Source organism: Chanos chanos, chromosome 1 (genome assembly GCF_902362185.1).
Source record: "Chanos chanos chromosome 1, fChaCha1.1, whole genome shotgun sequence".
In the NCBI taxonomy this organism is placed as follows: domain Eukaryota; kingdom Metazoa; phylum Chordata; class Actinopteri; order Gonorynchiformes; family Chanidae; genus Chanos; species Chanos chanos.
The window spans coordinates 17,867,009-17,888,976 of NC_044495.1; the positions used below are offsets into that span (position 1 = coordinate 17,867,009).

Sequence of the window (21,968 nt, forward strand, 5' to 3'; positions counted from 1 at the left end):
TGTGAAAAAGTAATAGTTTGAGCACTCTACAACTGTCTGGATATAGGGTCCTTAGGTCAAACAAAGTTTACCTGGAGATTCCACTACTGGTCAGGTTTCTCACAAGACATTTTAAGACCAACATTAAATGATATGCATATTTCCATATATAGATTGGGATACACTTTTACAATAATTTAAACAACAAAGGCCAAATGTTTTGGTCCAGAGAAAACAATAGTTCCTCAGCAAAGGACTTTTACTACTGTAGTATTACTATGATAGCGGTTCTCAATCCCTCAAGTTCACTTTTATAGGGCGTAGCATAAATGTGTATATTTTCTTCCATGGTGAAAGGAAAAGGCCAGCAAAAGCAAACCAAAAATGGTGAGAGCCAGAGGAAGGGACGGCAGAGGGAGAGTGACTCACTCAGAGGTAGAGTGCTCATCCCTCACCAAGAGCTTACAGGGAGCGAGCAAGTCGTTGGTTGTGATCCAGGTTAGCCTGGAAGCTCTAGAACTCAGTGAATCTCTCCAGTTCTCAAGACAAACAAGGCCAGAGGCAGCAGTGTGGTTTCAGGAGTGAGGTTTCAACCTTAGCCCCCACACACGGTGCATTAGGCAGAAGTCAGTGAGTTTAGTTCAGACTGCAGCCTGGGGGGTCTGAAGGAAAGCATGAGACCTTCTTGGCAGGCTGTGGTGTAACTTGGAGAGCTTGTCTCCTATGCTAACAACCTCTACACCAACTGAAAGGCCAGGGCAGAGGTGTGGAGGTACAGCTCAGAACTGCACCCTTGACCTTGACAACGCCGCTCAAAATGGGGGTTACTTTCACGAGCACTGCTGTGAAACTGCACTTTCCCCGTCTTGATCCCAGTCCCCCACATGCATTTTTTTTCAGAGCACTCTCTCTGTTAAGTGTTAACTCAATCTAAATAAAATCATTTGCGTATTCTACAGGATCCTATTCTTACTGTGAGAGGAGCGCACGCTATAAAATTTGATCAACAACTTGATCTTCAAACAGTTAAAGACGTGTTTAAAGTTAAATGAAACCCCATCATTTCTCAGTGTAAACAGCAGCACATGGTAAGGTGTTTTATTATGTACTGGTATGTGCAAAACGGTGCTTTACTCATAGTAAAAGACATAAGCATGGGTAACTGAATAGTCCAGGTTGCTTACAAACCACATCTACATTAAATGCATATCTGAAGTGTCTGACTGCCCCATCTTATCCAACTTCTTTCTCTCCTTTGTAAAAAATGTGAATGAATACAATGCTTTAATTAATGTGGTTTGTTTGATTTTATGGAATGTGTAACTTCAAAATGTTCATGTGGGTTTTATAGTACATTCCATGACTCTTGGTCGTAATTTTTAGGAAAAAGGGACAATGAGAGAGTTAAGAGTCTGTATTACAATTTATAGGGCTGGGCCAGTCATTAAAATACCTCAAATATGAATTTGACCAAAGTCTGCTCACAATAATAACATTTTCTGGAAAAGTAAAGGACAATAATGGATCCTATTTACACTATTAATTTACAAAATATAATAACCTTTGTATAAAATGTATATATTTAATATCTTCTTTTTTACTGAAGTCATTTCTCATCTTGTGACCACAAACAGCTCTCTCCCAGTTTGTTTCTGCATTTGCTCGGAACAATTCCTTATAGACTGTTACATTCATCCATTGCACTCTAAAAAGCGTCCATTCTGAGGTAGGATTTCTTTTTGGTCATCCTTTTCATGAAGAATGTCAGTCACAGGCTCTCAGCACATTCTCTGCTACGTGGTCATCTCAGAGGGCTGAAAGCTAGTCCTGTAGCTGTCAAAGGGCTGTTCATACACACTGATGCCCTGCTCTTGAGTTCCATCCTCAGACTGCTGGGCAGAGTCTTTATCTTCATCGTGGTCTGAGTCGGTTTCCAGAGCTGCATAAGGGTTCTCATGTAGTGTTATGTCATTATGCGTGACTGGAACGCACAGACTGGGATACAGGTCCTGCTGGGGTCTCCATGGAGATTTCCCAAATGTTCCTGTGCAAGAGTAATCATTGTTGTCAGGACAAAAGTTTTCCAGAAAGTTTTCACCAGCCTGATTTATCAAGCATTTTCAAACACTGTCATTCTAAATACTACAAGAACACTACTTATGGGCTGACACAGATTTCATATTTTTATGTCCTAACCGGATTAACACCATTTTTAATTTGATCAAATGAACAGCTTAAAACAATAACTTTAAACAATACCTAAATTACTGAAATGTTTATTTGCTTCAACAAACCGTAGTAGCTGTTTATACATCACAAAACAAAGGGCCATTTATACTCCCATTAATTTACATAAATTAAGCTAAAGAACCACACATCGGTTCAACCAAATATTAATCATATAGTAAAGGTGCACTAAAAGTCATGCAGACAATTTCTGGCCATCACTGTACGTAGATTGTTTCTAAAAGTGCTCCATCCTCATAGCTAGTCACTTTCATTTTGTATCTATTTCATGTAATGCTGAGCTGGACAAGTGGGTTCTGTCTTCCTTATTGTTCATGCTCATAGTGCTAACATCGAAATAAAGCCACTGAAAATCAGCTACATTCTGGACAATTCTGCTGTTTGTCAATTGTGAAATCACTGCAGAAATGCTTAGTGGCTCATCTAATTAGTGCCACTCTACCAAACAGTTACTGTTTTTATGATTTGGTGAATCTTAAAGTCTTAAGAGAAAATTTCATAAAATGACTACAACTTGCCACCATGTTCAGGAGACTGAAATAATTCTGACTTACCCATAAACGATCCAGAGGAGAGACATGGTCGAGTGTACTCAGTGCCCTCAAAGTCCCCTGCACAGTTGCCTTCTGGTACATGTAACTGGCTATGCAGTCCCCCACTGGGCAGCTGCATCAGGCCTCCAGAGCCCATATGGTCAAATGGGTCGGACATAGAGGAGCTGCACGGAAAATAATCTCTCCTCTTGGAGCCATTTAGGCTTCCATTATAGGAGTCAATGCAGATCGGCCTTGTTTCTGTGGGACAACCTATGAGAGGGGGCGATCAGAGCAACAGGTGAGGAATCGGGGGGTATAAAATAAAGTAAAAGAATAAACCATAATAAAAAAACTTGCTAGATTCAAAAGAGTTGTTTATGTTCAACAGGTCTCAAAAAAAAAAAAAAATAGAAATATAATTAAGGTGGCTGACCTGTGAAGGCCTCAGTGGGGTCTGATGCATACAAGTTTCCTCTCCTCAGAAGAGAACTGATAGGGCCTTGATAATGGCACAGAAGAGGGTCAATGGCAGCCTCCATATCAGCTTCACTCCCTGTATCCAGTTGGCAAAGACCTGTGTGTAAAATAACTCAGTGTTGTCAGTCCATTTTCTTTTGAATTTATTGAATTTGGCAACTAGCTAGTGCTGCTTCAATTATGACCTGAAGGCTACACTTAAGACAATACTTCAGTCATATTTACTTCAGGTGAACTCTGAGAGTCCAGAATTGTTGAGCTGGATAGTTATTGCAAATTTTGAATTGCCATTTGAGCACTGCAGTTGAAAGCATGTGATCTTACCGTTCATTTCTTTAGGCTGCAGATAGAAGCCCCCAGTGGATGGTGCCATGTACTGATGGTTGCTGCCACTCTCTGAGGGCACGTAACCATCCTGCCTATCTGCCAGTGTTCCCTGAGAGGACAGATAGCTTGGGATGTCTGCAGGCAGGTTTGTCTCATCTGCACATAGAAAAAGAGTAAACAAACATCTCATACATCATCATTTCCTCTAACTCTTGAGCACGCAACCCGGCATGTAGTCTGCAAATATCTTCTTAGTTATTGAAGATATGTCCTATTTATACTGGTTTAGATGATTCATATACAAGGAAATAGGTCACTGCAGCTATTTTCAGGTGCACGTTTGTAAGAATCACTCTAACCTGTGATGCCATTTATAAATATACTGTTATTTTAGTTATTTAGGGCAGATTATGCTCCTATCACATCCAAAGGTAAATGTATGTGGACTGTCACCCACAGCCATCTCTCTTTAAATTGTTGAGCCTTCATTTTTAAACACCTCAAAACTTATTATACATATCTTTTGCTGGAAAGCCAAACCAAATATCTGACATTATAACTACTTGTGTAAAATCAGCTGGTCAGTTCTGCTTATTTGACTTGAACCCCAATTATGTTTTTAAAAGGAATTGACCCACTCACCGGTGTTAGTTACACTGCAGTCCTCGTTGCGACGGCGTGTGTGGTAGATGATGACCACCCAGACCAGTGAGGTTCCCACAACACAGCATACAACAGCAATGATGACAATGCCTACAGTGGTCCATCCATCCTCATCTGATCCCCCTGCAGCAGCACCAACAACACCCCCTATGCCCTGAGCTGAGTCACAGTTGGGGTTGGGTAAGATGGCCAGTCGGACATTTCCCCTTTCCGTGCCCAGCGTGTTGGACATCTCACACGTGTATTTTCCAGCATCCCCCTCTGCTGCATCAACGATGATGAGGAGCTGATTTCCAGCAGCAAAAAAATGACGCTCGGTAACAACTAAGGGGTTGTCGTCTTTCGTCCAGTTGAGTTTGGGTGGGGGGCTCCCACCAGCAATGCACTGCAGAACAGCAGTCTCACCTTTAACCACAGTTCGGTCCATTAGAGGTCGCAGAAAGGAGGGAGTTTCTGGGAAAAGAACCAGGAGTAGGCCATTTTGAATTGAAACAGTAAGGTGACTTATTGATGGGGCGTTGGGTAGTTTGTTGATGGTAATATCAAAAAATCTTTTTTCTTTTCATTTTGTGGTTTAACTGTTGTTTTTGTTCCATTTAAGTCTTAAACAGGCAAAATTTGGCTCTATTCTCAACTTTCCCTGAGTTTACTGTATTGAGATAAACATAACGATGAATTAATCAAATGGAAGTCAGAGCAGTTCTTACCGAGCACAGTGAGGGTTGCATTGGCAGATATGGCACCAGCTGTGTTCTGGGCAGTGCAGCTGTACACACCAATGTCTTCTGTTTTCACGTCAACAATGAAGAACACGTCATCCTTGGGCATCACATGCATGCGGCGCTCACGAGCAGCTGGGAAATCAGTGCCTCCATCTTTTTGCCATGCAATTTGAGGGGATGGATGCCCACTGGCAGCACACTCCAGACGGGCAGTGGCTCCGGCACGAATGGTCAAATCCATTGGCATTTTAGTAAAGGATGGCAGCACTGACGGAAAAGTTAAGTTAAATTTAGGTGGGAGGACACCATCTGGGTAAACTTAAAGGTTAATAACATTACCTTAATAAACTGCTTTTGACGCAGTTATTATGAGACATTAAGTTACATGTATCCTTTCGAAATTTCACAATCTACCAAAATAATAAAACTCAGCGGATCATTCAGTGGGAATAAACAGCTTCTCAGCTCGGCAACATGACACTTACATTAGGGTGGATAAGTAACTGACATACTAAGACTTACTGTTGACGGTAAGTTTAGCCTTAGTGGAGTAGGATGACCCAAAGTGGTTGGAGATAACACACTGATATTTTCCCTCGCTGGAAAACTCTACATGACGTAGCTGCAGAGTGGTGGTGTATTCTGTAACCTCTCCACCTTCAGCACGCAGGTGGGCTTGGTTATGAATTTCAGCATCATTCAGAACCTCGTTGTCCTTCTTCCAGGCGAAGGTCATGGGTGAGTCACTGGAGCTGGCCGCCGAGCATACGAATGTAACATTTGTACCTTTGATGGCTGACTGTGTCTCAGGCTGCACTGTGATTTGTGGTTTGGGGAAGTCATCTGTTCCCAAAGGATAAAAAAAAAGAAATATGCAAGTGTCTTATTCTGTTTGGGACATCACCCAGTACATTCCTTCCACCTCTGCTTATTCAAGAAGAATAATTCAAATGTTTAACACACCAAGGATTGTGACGGCATTGTTATTCTCACTCCTGCTGCATTTTCTTTGACTCTTAACTCACACTTTACTTTTCCAAGCATAACACAATATGTTAGTTGTTAGTGATGACCAGTGGCTCTAACCAACAGTTAATAGGGAAGAGCTATCTCACAATTTATTGGGTCACTGCTTTAATTTGAACATTTAGGAACAATCAGTCCTTCAAACTGAATTACTCCCATCACAAATTTTCCTTTAAGAAAATACCGGGTCACTTCACAAGAAGAAACTCTTACTCACTGAAACTGTAGCTGACAGATGGGTGTTTGTATGGAGAGAAAGAAATGCATCCACTTACCACACACAAACTCCTCCTGACTGACAGTGAACACACTTTTGCCCTTCAGTAGTTGCGGATGGGCACAGCTGGCATTGACCAAGGGCAGAAAAGCGTGCTCTGCCACCCACTGAGGGAACCACTTCAGCTGGCAGTCACACAGTAGGCTGGATGTGTTCAGGTGCCTGGTAGAGAGAGAGGGACCGACAAAGCCATACGGTCAAGGTCAGGGGAACAGAAAAACGGGCAGCATAAGACACTTAATGTTGTGAGAGGTTTTAGACAAGTTTTATACTTACAGCTCCACCAGCTTTTTCATCTGAGAGAAAGCATTGCCTTGAATAGACATGATTGCATTGTTGCTCAAGTCACTGGGATGGAGAAAGGGTGGGCAGATAAAAAGAAAGGTAAGGTTAGAAGTGATGGAAGCAAAAGAAAACAACAAAGATGATCCATGTAGCAATTTCATCAATGTTTAAACAGGAAAAAACAACAGCACACACTGCGTCATTTATCTGTAGCAGCAAATGTACTGATGTGGAACGATGTTTGAAAAATAATGAGTACTCACAGGTGCTCCAGCATGTCTAGACCTGAGAAAGATTTCTTGGTGACTGACCGAATTTGATTCCCTTGAAGAAACCTGAGACAAAGAAAACCCAACTTGAGTTCGTTCAGATTGCCTCATCTCAGGTTATCGACCTCCCAATTAATTCAAGGGCCAAAGCCCAAATCACTAACATGAATTTTACATGTTCATGGATAAAAACCCCATGCTTACATTGCCAACACACTTAAAACAGTGCTTAAATATAGCTTAAGTTTAGTTGTAATTCACAGATTTGGGAATCAAAATTATGTTGGTGGTCACTCACAGCTTTTTCAGATTGTCCAGAGCAGAGAACGGTCCGTTCATGTCTTCAATAGTCCAGGAGATCTCATTGTTCTTTAGATCCCTTTAAAAACAGAAAAACATTTACAGCACACCACATTGTTAAACTCCACACCCAGAAAACTGAGCATGTAGCCATCATAAACCTAGCATGGCTGCATGTTCGTGTGAAGAGAACAAAACTAAAAATGAACTCAAAAGAGAGGCATGAGAGTCTCCCTTTCTCTCTGGTCTGGTTTTAGCCTACTTTTAAACTATAAAAAATTCTAAACATCACACACAAATTCATATCAAAACTGTTTGTATTTTGGGACTGTATGTAGCACATAATGAGCAATGAGGTGGATTTTGAAAAAGATCTAAGTAATGGTACATTATCATTACAAATGTAACTTTTATTCTTAAGTTACTCTAGCTACATTAAAGCATCAAAAAGAACAGAGAAATGACTAAACATCTCTCATCAACAATAACAACTGTGTCACCCCCAGTATTAGTATTCTGTGCTTACACATGTGACATACTAAAGCAGTGTGGATCTTTACCCCACCTTCCTTTATCCTTTCTGGCACATCTGTTTATAAATATGTGGACCGGGGGGCATGTGTACCCAACTCTCACCCTGAACTACACCCCAGCTCTCTGCTGACCTTCACACACAGTTAGCATTTGGTTCTCCTTGGCATGATGTTTAAATGGCAAGAAGGCAAAGAGCTAATGACAAATCTGCACTGAAATCATTCTAGTAGTTAAGCATTAAAATGCCAAAATGAAAAGAGCAGCACAGTGCTGTTCTTTCTGGGCTGGAAAAATAAAGTAGATGAACTCACAGCGTCTGCAGGTGGGAGAGGCCCCGGAAAGCTCCATCAGCAATAAAGCTCACTCTGTTATTACCGATGTGAAGTTCATCCAGTAGACTGAGGCCTACAAAGCTGGACTCTTCCAACCGCATCAGGTGATTGGAGCTCAGGTCCCTGTTAAAGTGGGCAGAATGTTCACCATGAAAGGTATTCTGATTTCAGAACAACTACAGTCTATTTAAAAATACACAAATATGTTTATATGTATATTAATTTCAAGAAAAAGTATTTCTTCAAAAGAAATTTCGCCCAAGAACGTGTTGTTAAAAATGTACAGGAAACATATATTTTTGATGCAAAAATTAGGATTTACCTTTGAAATAGAAAACAAAAAAAATGCTAAACCAGAAAAGAAAGAAAATCTTAAGACTATCAACCATTTTGCTTTGCCCCAGGTTCAATTAGTTTGCAAGAGACTGACAAGAGAAAAAAGAGAGCAAGAAAACAAAGGCAGCACCTCTGACCCCTTCCACAGAGGCCTGAAAAATGGTTGTCTGTAGCCATAAACAGTCCCAACAAAAAGGCGACACATTTCTCACTGCCACCACCCTGCTCATTATCCTCCACATTATTGCCCCGTTCTCTCAGACATGGCAGGGCAGTCAAGCCCCCCCCTTACTCACTCATGTTTTGGCCAGGGAGCTGCGCGGGTGTTGGCACTGAGGGGGTGGGCTGTGGGGACAGAGGGAGGGAGGAAAAGAGAAAGAGCACTCACAGCTCGGAGAGCTTCTGGCAGAACTCCCAGGCATCGGGCCGGATCCTGCTGATGGTGTTGTGATTCAGGTGGAGCTTCTGCAGGGTCAGCAGTCCATACAACCAGCCTTTGCTCACTTCTGTTAAGTTGTTGTAATCCAGCTGCCTGTAGTCACAAATATCCCTCAACATCCATCACTACCGTTTTAACATGCACCATACACACACCTAGTTAGCTTTAGCAAGAACATAATCACTTCACAGTTGTTTCTGGCATTTACAATCTAAAAACAACAACAACAACTGGATTCAAAATCAAAACCTTTGAACATATCTTTCTAGACAACAGTCCTAATCAACAGCTTATAGAAGCACATGGTTAAATTACTCACAACTATATTCCATTGCACCCTAATGCACAACAGTAAATGGGTAAACTAATATGCTCTAAAATTCACTCACAGGACTTCCATACTACTCAGTCCCCAAAAGGCTCCGTCCATAAGACGGGTGATGCCGTTCCTCTGCATGGTCAGTGAGCGGAGTGCATGAAGCCCATGGAACGTCAGTCCCTCAATCCGTCGCACTCGGTTCCTGTTCATCTCTCTGTCAATCAAAGCCATCAGAATGTAATCAAACTGCCTATGTATGAGTGATGAGCACCGCGTAGATGATGTAGTGGAAGCACGGAGCTTACATAGTGTTAATGCAGGGTCAAAAACTACACACACAAGTGTTTAATTACAAGAAAAGCATTTTCTGCATAGGTATTGTACTGAGTAAGCATTTGAAGAGGGCTGTGCAAATGAATTCAGCTGTTTTTACTTACAGATGTTGGAGGTTAGGGAGTTGGAAGATCTTTGCAGGAATAGTGGACAAGCGATTCCTGCTCAGCCTGAGGACCTGAAGAGTGCTCGACAGGTTGTTAAAACAGCCCAGTTCCAGTGTAGAGATGCGGTTATTATTGAGGTATCTGGAGAATGAGTTTTGAACTTTTAGCCAAAACATTTAAGATTTCCCAACCGGATGCTCAATATAACCAAACTTTGAAGACTAACCTACTTGTCTAAAATGAAACAAAATATCTGATATTCTTCATGACGATCATGTTTTAAAGTCCAAATAAATAATTCTAGGAACATCATTTACAGGAACAATGGATTATTACCACATTCCACACTATCTTATATGCTTAGCTGAGGTTCTTAGGAGGAAATGTACTCACAAGTTTTTCAAAGGTAGCGGGGGGAAGGACCCAGACCTCAGTTCCACTATGTTGTTGTAGCTGAGGTCCAGGGTTTCCAAGGCAACCAAGGGCCTCAACTGCTCTGGAGATATTTTTGAAATTTTGTTGTTTGCTCTGAAAATAGAAACATGGTACCTCAGTTTTATTATGGAAAACTGATATATTAAAACTTGTCTGTGGATTCACATTTCCGAGCACATTAAAACAAGTGAGCAATTTAACAGCGAGTAAGAACCAGCACGCAATAACCACCAAGAGATACAACCTAGAATATGTGGTCGTAACTAAAAAGTGTTGCCAAAATACATATCTTCAGCAGGACGGACCTAATAGTATTGGAAATCATTACCAGGTATTCATGCTCCCCTTGTTTTTCTCTTTGTACCGTCACTATGTGTTTCCATGTATGTGTATGTGTGTGCACATGCATGAGCTCCTACATTTACATTTCAAGCTAACCAAAGTCAGCATGCCTCGCAACAGGTCAAAACAGCCGCTGGCTTTAGTGCCATGTTATTTTGTTTATAAGGTAATTACTAACAAGGTATTTAAAAAAAACTGCCAATTACTTGGCTGATGAATACCATTCCCTGAGTGAAAGCATGCCGTGGCAGAGGCCAGCAATTTCCTGAGTTGCACGCCTCCTAAATTGCAGTGCTGGGCCTGCCTCAGTTATAAACAGTGACTGTACACTGCAGCCTTTGTGTATGGGAAAAGAGAGAGAGAGAGAGGCAGAAAGTGAGGGAGAGGGAGAAAGAGTGAGCGAGGAAAAAAGAATTCCTTTGGAATGTACTGAGCTGCAGCCTTCACTTCAGTATTCATAGCGATCCTGTCAATAAACCTACACCCCACCCAGGCTGACCTATGAGGCTCCTACTATGGTGTCCTTCATTTATTTGGCTGAAATTGAGCGCTAAGTCAATGTTAGTCTCAGATTGGTCTCCTGGGCACAGGACTGAACCGAAAACAGAGCAGTGGCATAAGCATGGTAGGCCCAAGAGCCTGGAGAAGACGAACACTGCACCAGTTAACTGACAACTGTTACCTTCTAAAAATGACAAAAAAAACAAAAATAAGGGTTGATTTCATTGGAAATAAGAGTTGATTTCATTGAAATCAACTCTTCACTGAAATCAACTCTTCACTAAAATCATTCCTTACCCTTAGAACTTACAGATAAAATGTTTCTAATCTTTCAAACAACAACAGATATGAAATTAACTACCACACAAAAGTCACAATTTTGTTCTCCTCTTCAGAGTCTATTCCTCCCATCTCGGGACAGACAAGCTCTCTGGCAAGTGCAATACAGAGGGAAAACAGTCTGACTCAGGGAAAAGTCTTGAGTACAAAGCCAGGGGGGTTGGAGCTCTGACGAGGCACCAAAGGTGGCTGGAAAGTGTTAGGTCTAGACGTGCCATGGCACGTACGCTCCCCTAACACATTACAGGGTGGCAAAGAGAGGACAGCGATGTCCCACAGACACCTCCAAAAACAGAGATCTGTTCTGCCTTTCTCTCAAAAAAAAAAAAAAAAAAGAGAGAGAAAGGAATACACTCAAGCGCAAGCCGTCATCGGCTGCTAACCATCCACAGAAAAGGTACAAGCCAGTCTTTTGTGTGCAGATTTGCAAAGGGCTTTACATGCACTGCAGCCTCTGTGCTAGAACACAATAGGGCCACACACCACCTGGGTCTCAGTTTTCATGTTCCTCTGACTGGGCGTGTGTGCAAGGATCCTGAGTTTCCAGTTTACTTAGAATACCAGGGTGAAAACAAAAAAAAAAAAAAGAAGAAAAAAGGGGGGGGGGTGTGGAGGCCTAACAACACTTCCAGGGCAGCTCAGAGCTTGGAAAGAAACTGTCAACGCCATGTTGCGCCTCACATCTCTCACTCCGAAAGAGGAATGGGGCAGGCCCCAGGGCTTGTCATATGGGATGTGGGAGACAGTAGGCTGAGGCCAGTTTGGGTCTCTGTGCTGGCATGCTCACCCTCCACCCCCTTTACATAGAGCGTATGCTCAAACACCCATGGTATTTGAGTCCTCTTCAAATATCCTTATGCGCGAAGGGGTAGTGCAACCAAATTATCAAACGTACAGAAAGAGAATCAAAACATTATGGTTATCTTCCATCTTTCCGACAGATATTTCTTAATGTCATAGTCTCAGTCGTATCATGATTTAAGTTTGATGACTCAGTGAATCATACGTGGTTCCTACTGACATTTTGATCCTGCCAGGGGAATTCCTGGCATATCTTGGTTACACTGTAAAGGCTGGCAAAGTCACCCTTGGCACGGTTGTGGTGTTAAGAGACCGCAGCCATGGTGGCAAAATATAAGTTGAACCGTGCTTCTGTATACAATGATTGTCTTAGATATGTGCTACAACCCAAATATGATGAATAATAAGAAAACCTGTACCAGACATCACTGCAATCTTTATGGTACAGCTACAAGACCATAAAGTTTGAAGTCCGATCACATGGGTATGAAACAATTCAAATAAAAAAAATCAATAATAAAATGAATAATATTTAATATACAAACTACAAAATAACTTTTAAGTGCATGCCTTGGCCATTCACTCACTGTCAAAAGCTCCTTATCTGAGTTTCTACATTTATTTCAGCTGTGCCAGCTTAAGTCTTGAGGCATACAGAAACATAATGGCATTTATCTCAGTGAGACCCACTATTGCCCTTGTGGGAGGCTTGAATACAACTGACTGTTGGTTTACTATTAACATCAAAAGATTCCCATTGCAACACACAATGTTCCCACCACAACATTCTTGAGCTTTCTCACCATGCAAACTCCAGCAGAACACATCAACACCTAAAATGGAGGTAGATTCTTAACACCCCCCAGATCAGACACTCTGTGTAACATCAAACTGGCTCCATGCAGCATGGTCAGAGCCATAAGAGACGTTTTGAATGTGGGCCACAAAACTTTTTTTTTTTCCCCCTCTGTGCTTGCTCGCTTGTTAGCACTCTCTGTCTCACTCTCCCAACATCTGCCGAGATATCTAATGAGTGCTTTTCAAAAGCCAACCTCACAGTGTACAGAACTGTTCCAAGTGCTTATCTCTTGATCTCCACCCCTCCCTGCCAGCATGCACACAAACAAGCACAGCATTGTGCCTTTGACTACACACACTTCAAATTTGTTCAACCAATTTTCAGCAAATCAGGTTGTTATGGGCCATTACTTTAATAGTTGTGGGCCTTGCCTGTAAGTCTTCAATTTCACACACACTTAATTGAATCATGTAATCCATGTTTCCTTTCTTTAGTTTATCAACATAATAAACAGGCCAAAGGAAAGCACAAATATATATTTAAAAGCTTCTATTCAAATCTATATGGCAGTACAGGTTATTTTAATTATATAGTTGTTACTACTGTTAATACATACATTTTGTGGCGGTAGTGGGACTATTTTTAATTTAACAGTTCGGGCGCCAGGTGAAATCCACCACCACTCAGACAGAGTAGTTAAAAAAAAAATGAAAATATTATAATAATAAGTCTTACCGATGCCACAGTGAGCCAAACACAACAGGCACAGTTATTTGATTATTTTTTTATTGGTCTAAAGAAAAGTAAAGAAATCCTGACCGCAAGCTTTTTTAAAAAAAAAAAAAACAATTTCCAAACAATTGCGTTCAAAATAATACACGAAATATTACGACAATCCGACCTCAAAATTGCCGAAACAGAATAACTTTAAACACAATTTCAAAATAAATCAACAATAAGAGGGCAACCCGGGCGCCATAGGAAAATAACAATAAAATAAAACAAAACTGAAATAAACGGAGAACAGAAGAGCTATCCCTAGGTTAACAAAAACCCCTTTCGAAAAAAACCAAGCCGTAGCCCAAGGTTACGGCTTCTAAAGAGCGGTCAGTATGGCCGGTTGAACTTGCTCTCGTTCAAAAAAGGCTAAGAATGGAGGAAAAGGAAACCTTGCTCTTTCTCCGATACTCAAAAAAAAACCCAAGCGCGTCCTAACAGCGCAGATACCTCAAGGTGTTTCAAAACGCACAAGTGCGACACACCAGGCAGAGGAAGTGGAGGAGAGAGCGCAATGTTACCTGGGCCAGGTATTTATAGACACGGGTCAGGACCCGTATGCAGTCGCCATGTTTTTTAAAAGAATATTTTATTATAGGGGGACATGGCTCTTATCGCCACAATTTTAGGCAGAATAATTTAATATTAGTATTGCATTGACCTGGCATTGAACGCTTTGCAAAAATGAGAAAAAAGGCATTTCAAACAACTGGTGAAACATTTCCATTGATTTATGAAAATATGTTTTATGCATTATATGTAAGCTTGAAATATTTTAGAAATATTCATATCCATGCTGTTAGAAGGTTTGCTCCCACTTAGATCTTCCCACTGATAAAACTTACATGATACTGATCACCCTCCTTCAGTCTAATTGTTCTTTACAAATATTACTTGATATTACATATGATCTATAAAGCTCTAGCCTAACTGTGCTGTAGCCTAAGATGAATTACCTGTCCAGTTGTAACTATCATATCTCAGCTCAAAGTACAATGTAAGACCACTAAATACTAATTGAAGACTTCAAGATTCATATTACCTTTGTTTAAATCATTTTGCTGTGAGAAGAAACCTTCTGCAGTTCTTATGGGCATGTGTGGGCAGAAGGAACTCTTATTTCTTAAAAAAGGCGGAAAAAAATCAAGATTCAAGAAATCAAGAAAGAAAGAAAGTAAGAAAGAAAGAAAGAAAGAAAGAAAGAAAGAAAGAAAGAAAGAAAGAAAGAAAGAGAAAAAAAAAACAAAACAAAAATCAGCCAAGAGAACTTGGCAATGAGGACTGCAGAGACACATGCAATGCCACACACACACACACACACACACACTAAAAGTCCTGAAACCCATTAGCTTCTTGCAAGCAAATTCAATTCTAGCATACTTTCCCACTGCAGTAAGGAACCCTTCTGCAAGAAATTAATAAGATGGCAACAACAATGGAGCCTTCCTAAACCCCCAAGATTCACATTTAATGCACACTCCAACATTTATGTTCTCTCTCTCTTTCTCTCTCTCTCTCTCTCGCCCTCTTTCTTTCTCTCTCTGTCTCCTCTCTTTTTTTTTCTTTCTTTCTCCCTTCTTGGCCTGGGAGAAGAGGAAGGGAAAAAGCCTGAGAGGTGGAGTATCGAATGGCACTTCGCTTCTTATTCAAACAGTCAGGCAGACACGGCGGCAGCTCTCCACGACATCTCTGACCCTGAAACCCAGAGTCAAAACAAACGGCCAGAGCGCCGCAGCTGGGAGTAATTGAGTCCTGATCATTTTAATTAATTGAACAATTTCCCTGGAATTTATGGGGTTTAACAATTCAGGGAGATGTCTGCATTTGAAGTAAGATCACTCTCATAGCACTTGGTGGTCTTGCAAATTATGTGGCAGTTCAAGGATTAATAAACTAGGATCTGGACTATGGGTGGTTAAGTGTTACAGTTGTTTGTTTACAAAGCACTTCTTTGAATGCTCAAAAGTGTTTCATAAAAAAATGTATGGAAATTTTGTTTAACTAAAACGTTCAACTATTTGGGTCTCTGAAGGGCATCCAGCCAAGCATAAGCAATCTTTAATTACCACAATAGGTAATAATCTTGACATTTCAATGCCTGATAGTGATTAAAAAATCTTAAAAGTGGAATTATACAATAAAAAACAATCCAAATGCCTTATTTTAAGAATTTTTTAAAAAAGAAACTGTACAACGATATCCTATTTTCTGTTAATAAGCCAACAATGTCAGTCTTTCAGCAACAGGCTTTGTTGGGCAAATACATGGTCACCTACCTCACACCCGTCACTACCATCAATGTGGGGTCATACATGCCTATATGCACCTAGTACATGCTTTTGACATGACATATACTTTGTGTGCACGTGTGTATGTGTATTAGAGAGAGAGAGAGAGAGAGAGAGGGGGATAGGGAGAAAGAGAGAAGTAGAGAGCAAAGTGTGTCTCTGGCTCAGACAGCCCTGGCTCTCACTACAGGCGCCACGGCAGAAACACGACTCATCTCAGGCCTTCTCACAGCTCTGTTCTTCCTCTAGAAGGAAATACCACAAACACATATGCACGCACGCACACACTTCTCTACCAATACGTGCCCAACGCTAAGAAAAAGTAGAGAGATATAATTGGTTAGTTGGTTTTTTTAAATGCCAGGGATATGCTCGTTCCAGCAAATGATATGGAAAGACAGACCCCATTTTTTTGCCCTCGCAACTTCTGCAACTACAGCCAGCTCATCATCATAAATGAAGAGACTCCCTGAAATAATATCTGAGAACTGACAGAAAAGTGGTTACGAATGTGGAGGAATTTTCAGAAGTCATGTATCTTGGGTTCAGTAATACACTGATCCTCCTCCAGTCAGGAGGTAAAAAACCCAGAATGAAAAAAAGGCAAGTAAAACCGTACTTTTACCCAGCAAAAGCCTAACTTCTGACATAATGCCGATGAATCTAAAGGCTCATAAAATCCTCTCCAACCATCCCTGCTGGAAACCAAGCAGGCCAAATGGCCGCATGCATAGTTTCCACCGCCAGCCAAACTATTTATTCATTTGCACCTGCATGCAATAGATATGCCTGCAATTGTGAAAACAAATTGACATGCACTGACGCCTCAGAACCCCAGGGCACAGGCAGCTTCTCATCTTGTCACAGCTTGTTCAGTGAGAGCCTGTAAACGGATGTGCCTCCTCTAGTCTTTGTCCTTATTACATACTTACACAACACGACAAACGAACATTTAGCAAATAAGTCTACAGATACAATCTGATTTCAGACTTAACGTACCCAACTCCTACAGGCCTATGTCAATTCCATGTGTTCAAAACATGCGGGAAGAAAACGTTTTAAAGGATCACAAGAGAAACCAAAAGACAAGAGGTTTCAAAAGACAGTATAAGAATGAAAAAACTTTCACGCCAGTAATCTGTGGATCGCTAGAAACTGTTCAGTGACATGAATTAGTCAATTTTGATGAAGCTGTCTGAAAAGTGGAAACCGGACAGTGGGCGACGTAGCACTTTTGGTCAAAAGAGGGGTTTTATAATGGTTACCATTCCCAGCATGGGAACCAACAGCAGTAGAGAGGGTGGAGAAGGAAAAGACAGGATTGGCAAACCATCAGCACAATGAACACACTGGTGACGAACGGAGCATTCAAATTACAGGCAAAACATCAGTGAGCTTATTTTTGTTTGTTAATGTTATAACTGTGATGTAGTAACAGGAGAATATTCAGGCTGTGAGAAGATACAGTGGAATAAAAATACTCACAAAATAAGACTGGTGATATTTCCAACATAAGGGCCCAAATCTGGTATCGCCTCCAATTCATTGTTATTCAATTTTCTGCAACACAGACATAATGGCTGTTAGTCATACAGGATCACTGGGGGCAGGGGGATAGGCGTCTGAAATTAATTCGTTTATTTTAGAAAGCTGAGGGCACCCAGCATACTCACATTTCACTTAGGTGCTGCAGATTCGTAAACAAAGATCTGTGAAGTGACTGCAACCTGTTATGGCTCAGGTCCCTGTGAAGAAATGCATTTGTTAGAGAGTCGAACGTCACATGAAGGCATTTTTCACCATGAACTACACAGGTCTGCTGTGTTTAAAACTCATGAGAGCAGGGTTCTTGAGAGAGAAGGAGGTCGTGCCACTCAAGCAAGGCAAGTCTGAATAACACTGAAAAGAAACAAACCAGGTTCCAAAACAAACCACCTCATAAAAGAAGAAGAAAAAGAGCGAAAGAGGGAGAAGAAAAAGAGAGAGAGAGAGAGAGAGAGAGAGAGAGAGAGATGGAATGAAAACATGTCAGGAACACATCAGAAAACTCCCCTCCATTTCAACATCATGCGTATCTCCTGATTTGGGACCAGAGCATTGGCAATGTATAGAAATGTAGATCTAAAGCAGGCCACCAGATAACATGCGAAGAGCACACAAAGGGAAGGACTGGTATTTTTTTCTTTTCTTTGATGTGAAAAAGCAATTGAGAACAAGCCTGGGGAGGCCTTGCAGAGCAAAGCTTTGCGCTCCATAAAGCTGGCAAGCTATTGACGTAGCCGCTGCGCACCATCAGCATAGTGGTGCCAGACACCTCAGCCTAGCCCAGCCCCCCATCTGGACTCCATCAACTGGAACTCGGACAAGAAGGGGAAAAAGTTACGACTGGTAATCTATTCACAATGCAGTGAGAGTGAAGGCTGCCTTTGATTTCTGGAGCAATCACGTCTGTTTCTGAGACTGTTTCTTGGCGTTCAACATGGGTTTTACTGGAATTTTAAAACACAATGAAAGACAATTTGCCTCTTTTGTATGTTTTCCAATCAGACGCTGCTTCCCTTACCAAACAATCTAATTCCTATAAGTGAGGATTGATACATTTCTTTTTTTTTTTTTAAATCACTAATGCCGGAGTGAATTCTGGATAAAACATTGACGTGTAGCCTAACTACAGTACAGCCTCAGCGGTGTACACATTTACAAGTCTGAATAATTACATCTATAAATGAATGATGACTGTGTATTAATATCTTATGTCATTTTTGTCCTAATGTTTTCTGAACGTTCGGGGCCCCTGAGAGGAGAGGTGTGGAAAGCCAGTCTGATAACATGGTATGTTTCTGACACCAACATTTCCTCTTTGTATCTAAGTCACAAGTGGATCTGATAAAGAGTACAGAGCATGTAGACTTCAGCCTCTCACTTATCTGTCTGACTCATTAGCATGTTCTCTACATCACATATTCACCAGTGTCAAAAGCTGAGAAGAATGAAGCTGAAGTATCCGTGCTCTTAGTTACAATGAGATAGCCATGTGTTTTCTTTCATTCTTTATAGGACATTTGGTCTTCAAGATAACTAGGAAAAGAGAACAAGTCTCTCTGCAATCAAGAGCTGGCATTTCGGTTTATGCTGCCTTCTTTAGTCCAATCCATGGTGTGTTTTGCCCCAGATTTTTTTAGCAATACACCCAGAGCCCTTCAATCTATTTACAGCTTGGTGTTTTCACACTGTCAGGCTGAAGTCACTCACTGCAATAATTGCAGTAGATGGTTGATTGAGGGTAACTGACTGTTAAGGTGTAATTGAGTAACAATCACCTCTACCTTAGATTAAGTGTAATTGTAGAGCGCAGGGAGGGAGAGACTGTGTAGTGGGAAAGCCGGAAAAGTGATACAAACTGTCATAAACACATACAATCAACACCCTGGTCCTCTTCTTAAAAAAAAAAATCTGTCCTTGCAGAATTATGATTTTTTTTTCCCAAAACAGCTCATCCCAGCCAAGAACAGAGGCCTATGCCTCTTTTTCTCTTACTCTACAATTCCCTCCCACGTTCTTGCACTCTCTTACTCTCTCTCTTTCTCGATCTCCTTTTCTCTCTCCAACTCCCTCCCTTGTTTTCCCTCTCCCTTTCTCTCCCCAACTCCCTGTGTGAGAGTGAGTTGCACATGCAAATCCACCAGCAGCTTCTAAATGGCTTCCATCGGTGGCTCAGTGGAGCTGCTCATTCAGCAGAAATAATGGGGCTCTGGAAAACAAAGGCCTGGGCCAGCTTAAGGCTTCAAGATGTGCTGGAGAGCCACTCGTAAATTAGCAAGTCGGAGCACAAAGAATTTATTCCCCCGTGTGGACTCCCCCCCCCCCCTTCTCTTTTGGGGGTAGGGGGTAGGGGGTAAGGGGGGGGGGGGGGGTACAGCAACAACATGAACATTCCAGACATTTTATTTTTGAACAGTTTTGAAGTGAAATTTTCACATCATTTTTTTTTGACTAAAAAGATTCATACACAGCAACGCAGGGCAATGACTCCAGGCAATGCAAAATGAAATCGCAATTCCTGTGGTCCAGTTTGACATGAAAATTACACTATATGTAATCATGAGTATTCATCGACTATTAATTAAATTCCATATTATTTTAATCATGACAACTATCACGAAACAACCACTGTGATACTATGTCAGGCTGGCTACGAATTGCAAGCTGGCTATGAATTGCAAATACAACGCTAAACTTATAGTCAATTTGACAAGTTGAGACAAAATAACTGTACAAGTAGATATACGTAAGTTGTAAAATAACTCAATATAAACTAAAAGAACAAAATAATTATCATGAATGATAACACTTAATCAAAGGAAAGACTAACTGCATCACCATGGGGAATGCGTAATAACCTCTATTGTCGAAATGCAAACAATTCAATTAAAATGGAGCAACTGCTGTGCAGACGTTTGAGGGCCCGGGGCGCTTTTTTTCTCTCCTTTCCCCCCCAGTAAGTTACCTGAATTGTAAATCCAATTTCAGTGCACACACAGAGGTCTCAACTTCTACTCCTGACTTCTGTCCCATTTATTGACAATTTGATAAACAGCGAACCGCTTGAATGACCCACCTCAAGAACTATCTACTTTTTCGAACAGAATTAAATCTGAATACTATAAGAAATCGATACGACCACAAGATCACGTTATCATTATTACGTTCTCAAATCAAAAAAGTCCACTGCTCTGTTATCATAATTCACCCCAGGTCACTCTAAACATATATTGTTGAGCATTTAGTTAATACTGCTTGTGCATCTCTTTGAAGGAAAAGAAGAAGTGCGTGAAACAAAAGTTGCGTCTGATGTTGGGCCGCATACCTCATGGATTTGAAAGTACAGGGCCTTGTATGTGTGGGCTATTTGCCAAAGAGAGATTTAGTAAACACATGCGCAAAAACATACACTGAGAAACATCGAAATAGAATAACTTGAAATAACAATGTGTTCCTGTTTGCAAACAAAAAACAAAAAAATAATGTTTAAACCCGACGCCGCAATGTTAAGTAGTTTCAAATTTAATAGCACAACCCATTAAAATGGCCTTCCAGCGTGTAACATGAGTGCATTTTGTACTTAATATAACAAAAGGGACTTAAATGTCACAAATCTGATCTTTTTTTTAAATTTAACATATCTGCAGACATTAAAGATCATCAAATGCAAGTTATATCAACACCTTAAAAAAGGTATCAAACTGCCTGGAATTCACTTACAGTTGGGTGATCCAAGAGGGAAGACCATCGGGAACTTTTTCCAGCTTCCGCCGACTACAGTCCAGTAAACTGCCGATACAAGTGCAACGAGATGGACACGAGTGGATGTTCTCACTATTTCCAAAAGTGAGTTCCACTCTCAAAAATAAGAGGAAAACTAATGCATACTTCGCAGCGCTGAGCGTCTGCGTTGTAGCGGACATTTTTGACACCATAAATCCTTTTCAAGTCCCCAAAACGAGTTCTCTCCAGTTGAACACGAGCTATCAAAAAACATCCAAACTCCAAATAAAGTTGCCGTGGACAGACCTGGTTCCAAATATGTCGTTCTGAAACGATGAATATACCAAAGTTACGAAGGAAGCGAACGACACCTACAATACACACATTCCATCTCTCAGCAAAACTTTTTTACGTTCGTACTTTTCTCCTCGTTGTACTTGAAGAAACCTCAGCAACATGCCAGACTCCCGCAGCGAGCAGTCCCATTGGTTAGTGTTAGAAATACCTAAGGTGCGGAGACTCGCCTAGAGGATCTTGGGTAATGCAGTCCTGTAGGGCTGTTTACAGTTTAGCCTGTGTAATGTACACAGCCATGTAATAACCATATAACAACATTAAGATTCTTCATTTAGACTCTGCTAAAAGAAAACATACAATTTCTATGCATTTGTATATCGTAAAAGATTGGTATTAAATATAAAATGTACATACTTTTGCGTCTGACGCCGTATCAAATGAAAGTCTTACAGAACATACGTTTTTAGTTTACGGACCTTATGGAATTTAAAATGTCATGGGTGAAAATGCTGAATTAACGACAAAAACATCAGTGCGCTATAGATTTAACGATGTCATAGTAAGACTTATATAAGACTATATAAGACTTAAGATTTATACATGTACTTGCTTTTCA

At 40.9% G+C, this 21,968-nt stretch overlaps 1 protein-coding gene across 1 annotated transcript; it reads right to left on the reverse strand.

The window, feature by feature from the left end:
• Window positions 1–1,772: 1,772 nt before the first annotated feature.
• lrig3 (leucine-rich repeats and immunoglobulin-like domains 3) lies at window positions 1,773–21,255 on the reverse strand. Its single transcript, XM_030767193.1, has 19 exons — window positions 21,053–21,255; window positions 17,464–17,535; window positions 17,276–17,350; window positions 9,902–10,036; window positions 9,506–9,649; window positions 9,139–9,282; window positions 8,699–8,842; window positions 7,954–8,097; window positions 7,107–7,187; window positions 6,803–6,874; window positions 6,531–6,602; window positions 6,253–6,416; window positions 5,474–5,794; window positions 4,937–5,218; window positions 4,209–4,682; window positions 3,564–3,722; window positions 3,196–3,315; window positions 2,781–3,032; window positions 1,773–2,023 (listed from the first exon to the last, which is right to left on the reverse strand). The coding sequence occupies exons 1-19, from the start codon at window positions 21,253–21,255 to the stop codon at window positions 1,773–1,775; spliced, it is 3,309 nt and encodes a 1,102-aa protein (XP_030623053.1).
• Window positions 21,256–21,968: the final 713 nt, after the last annotated feature.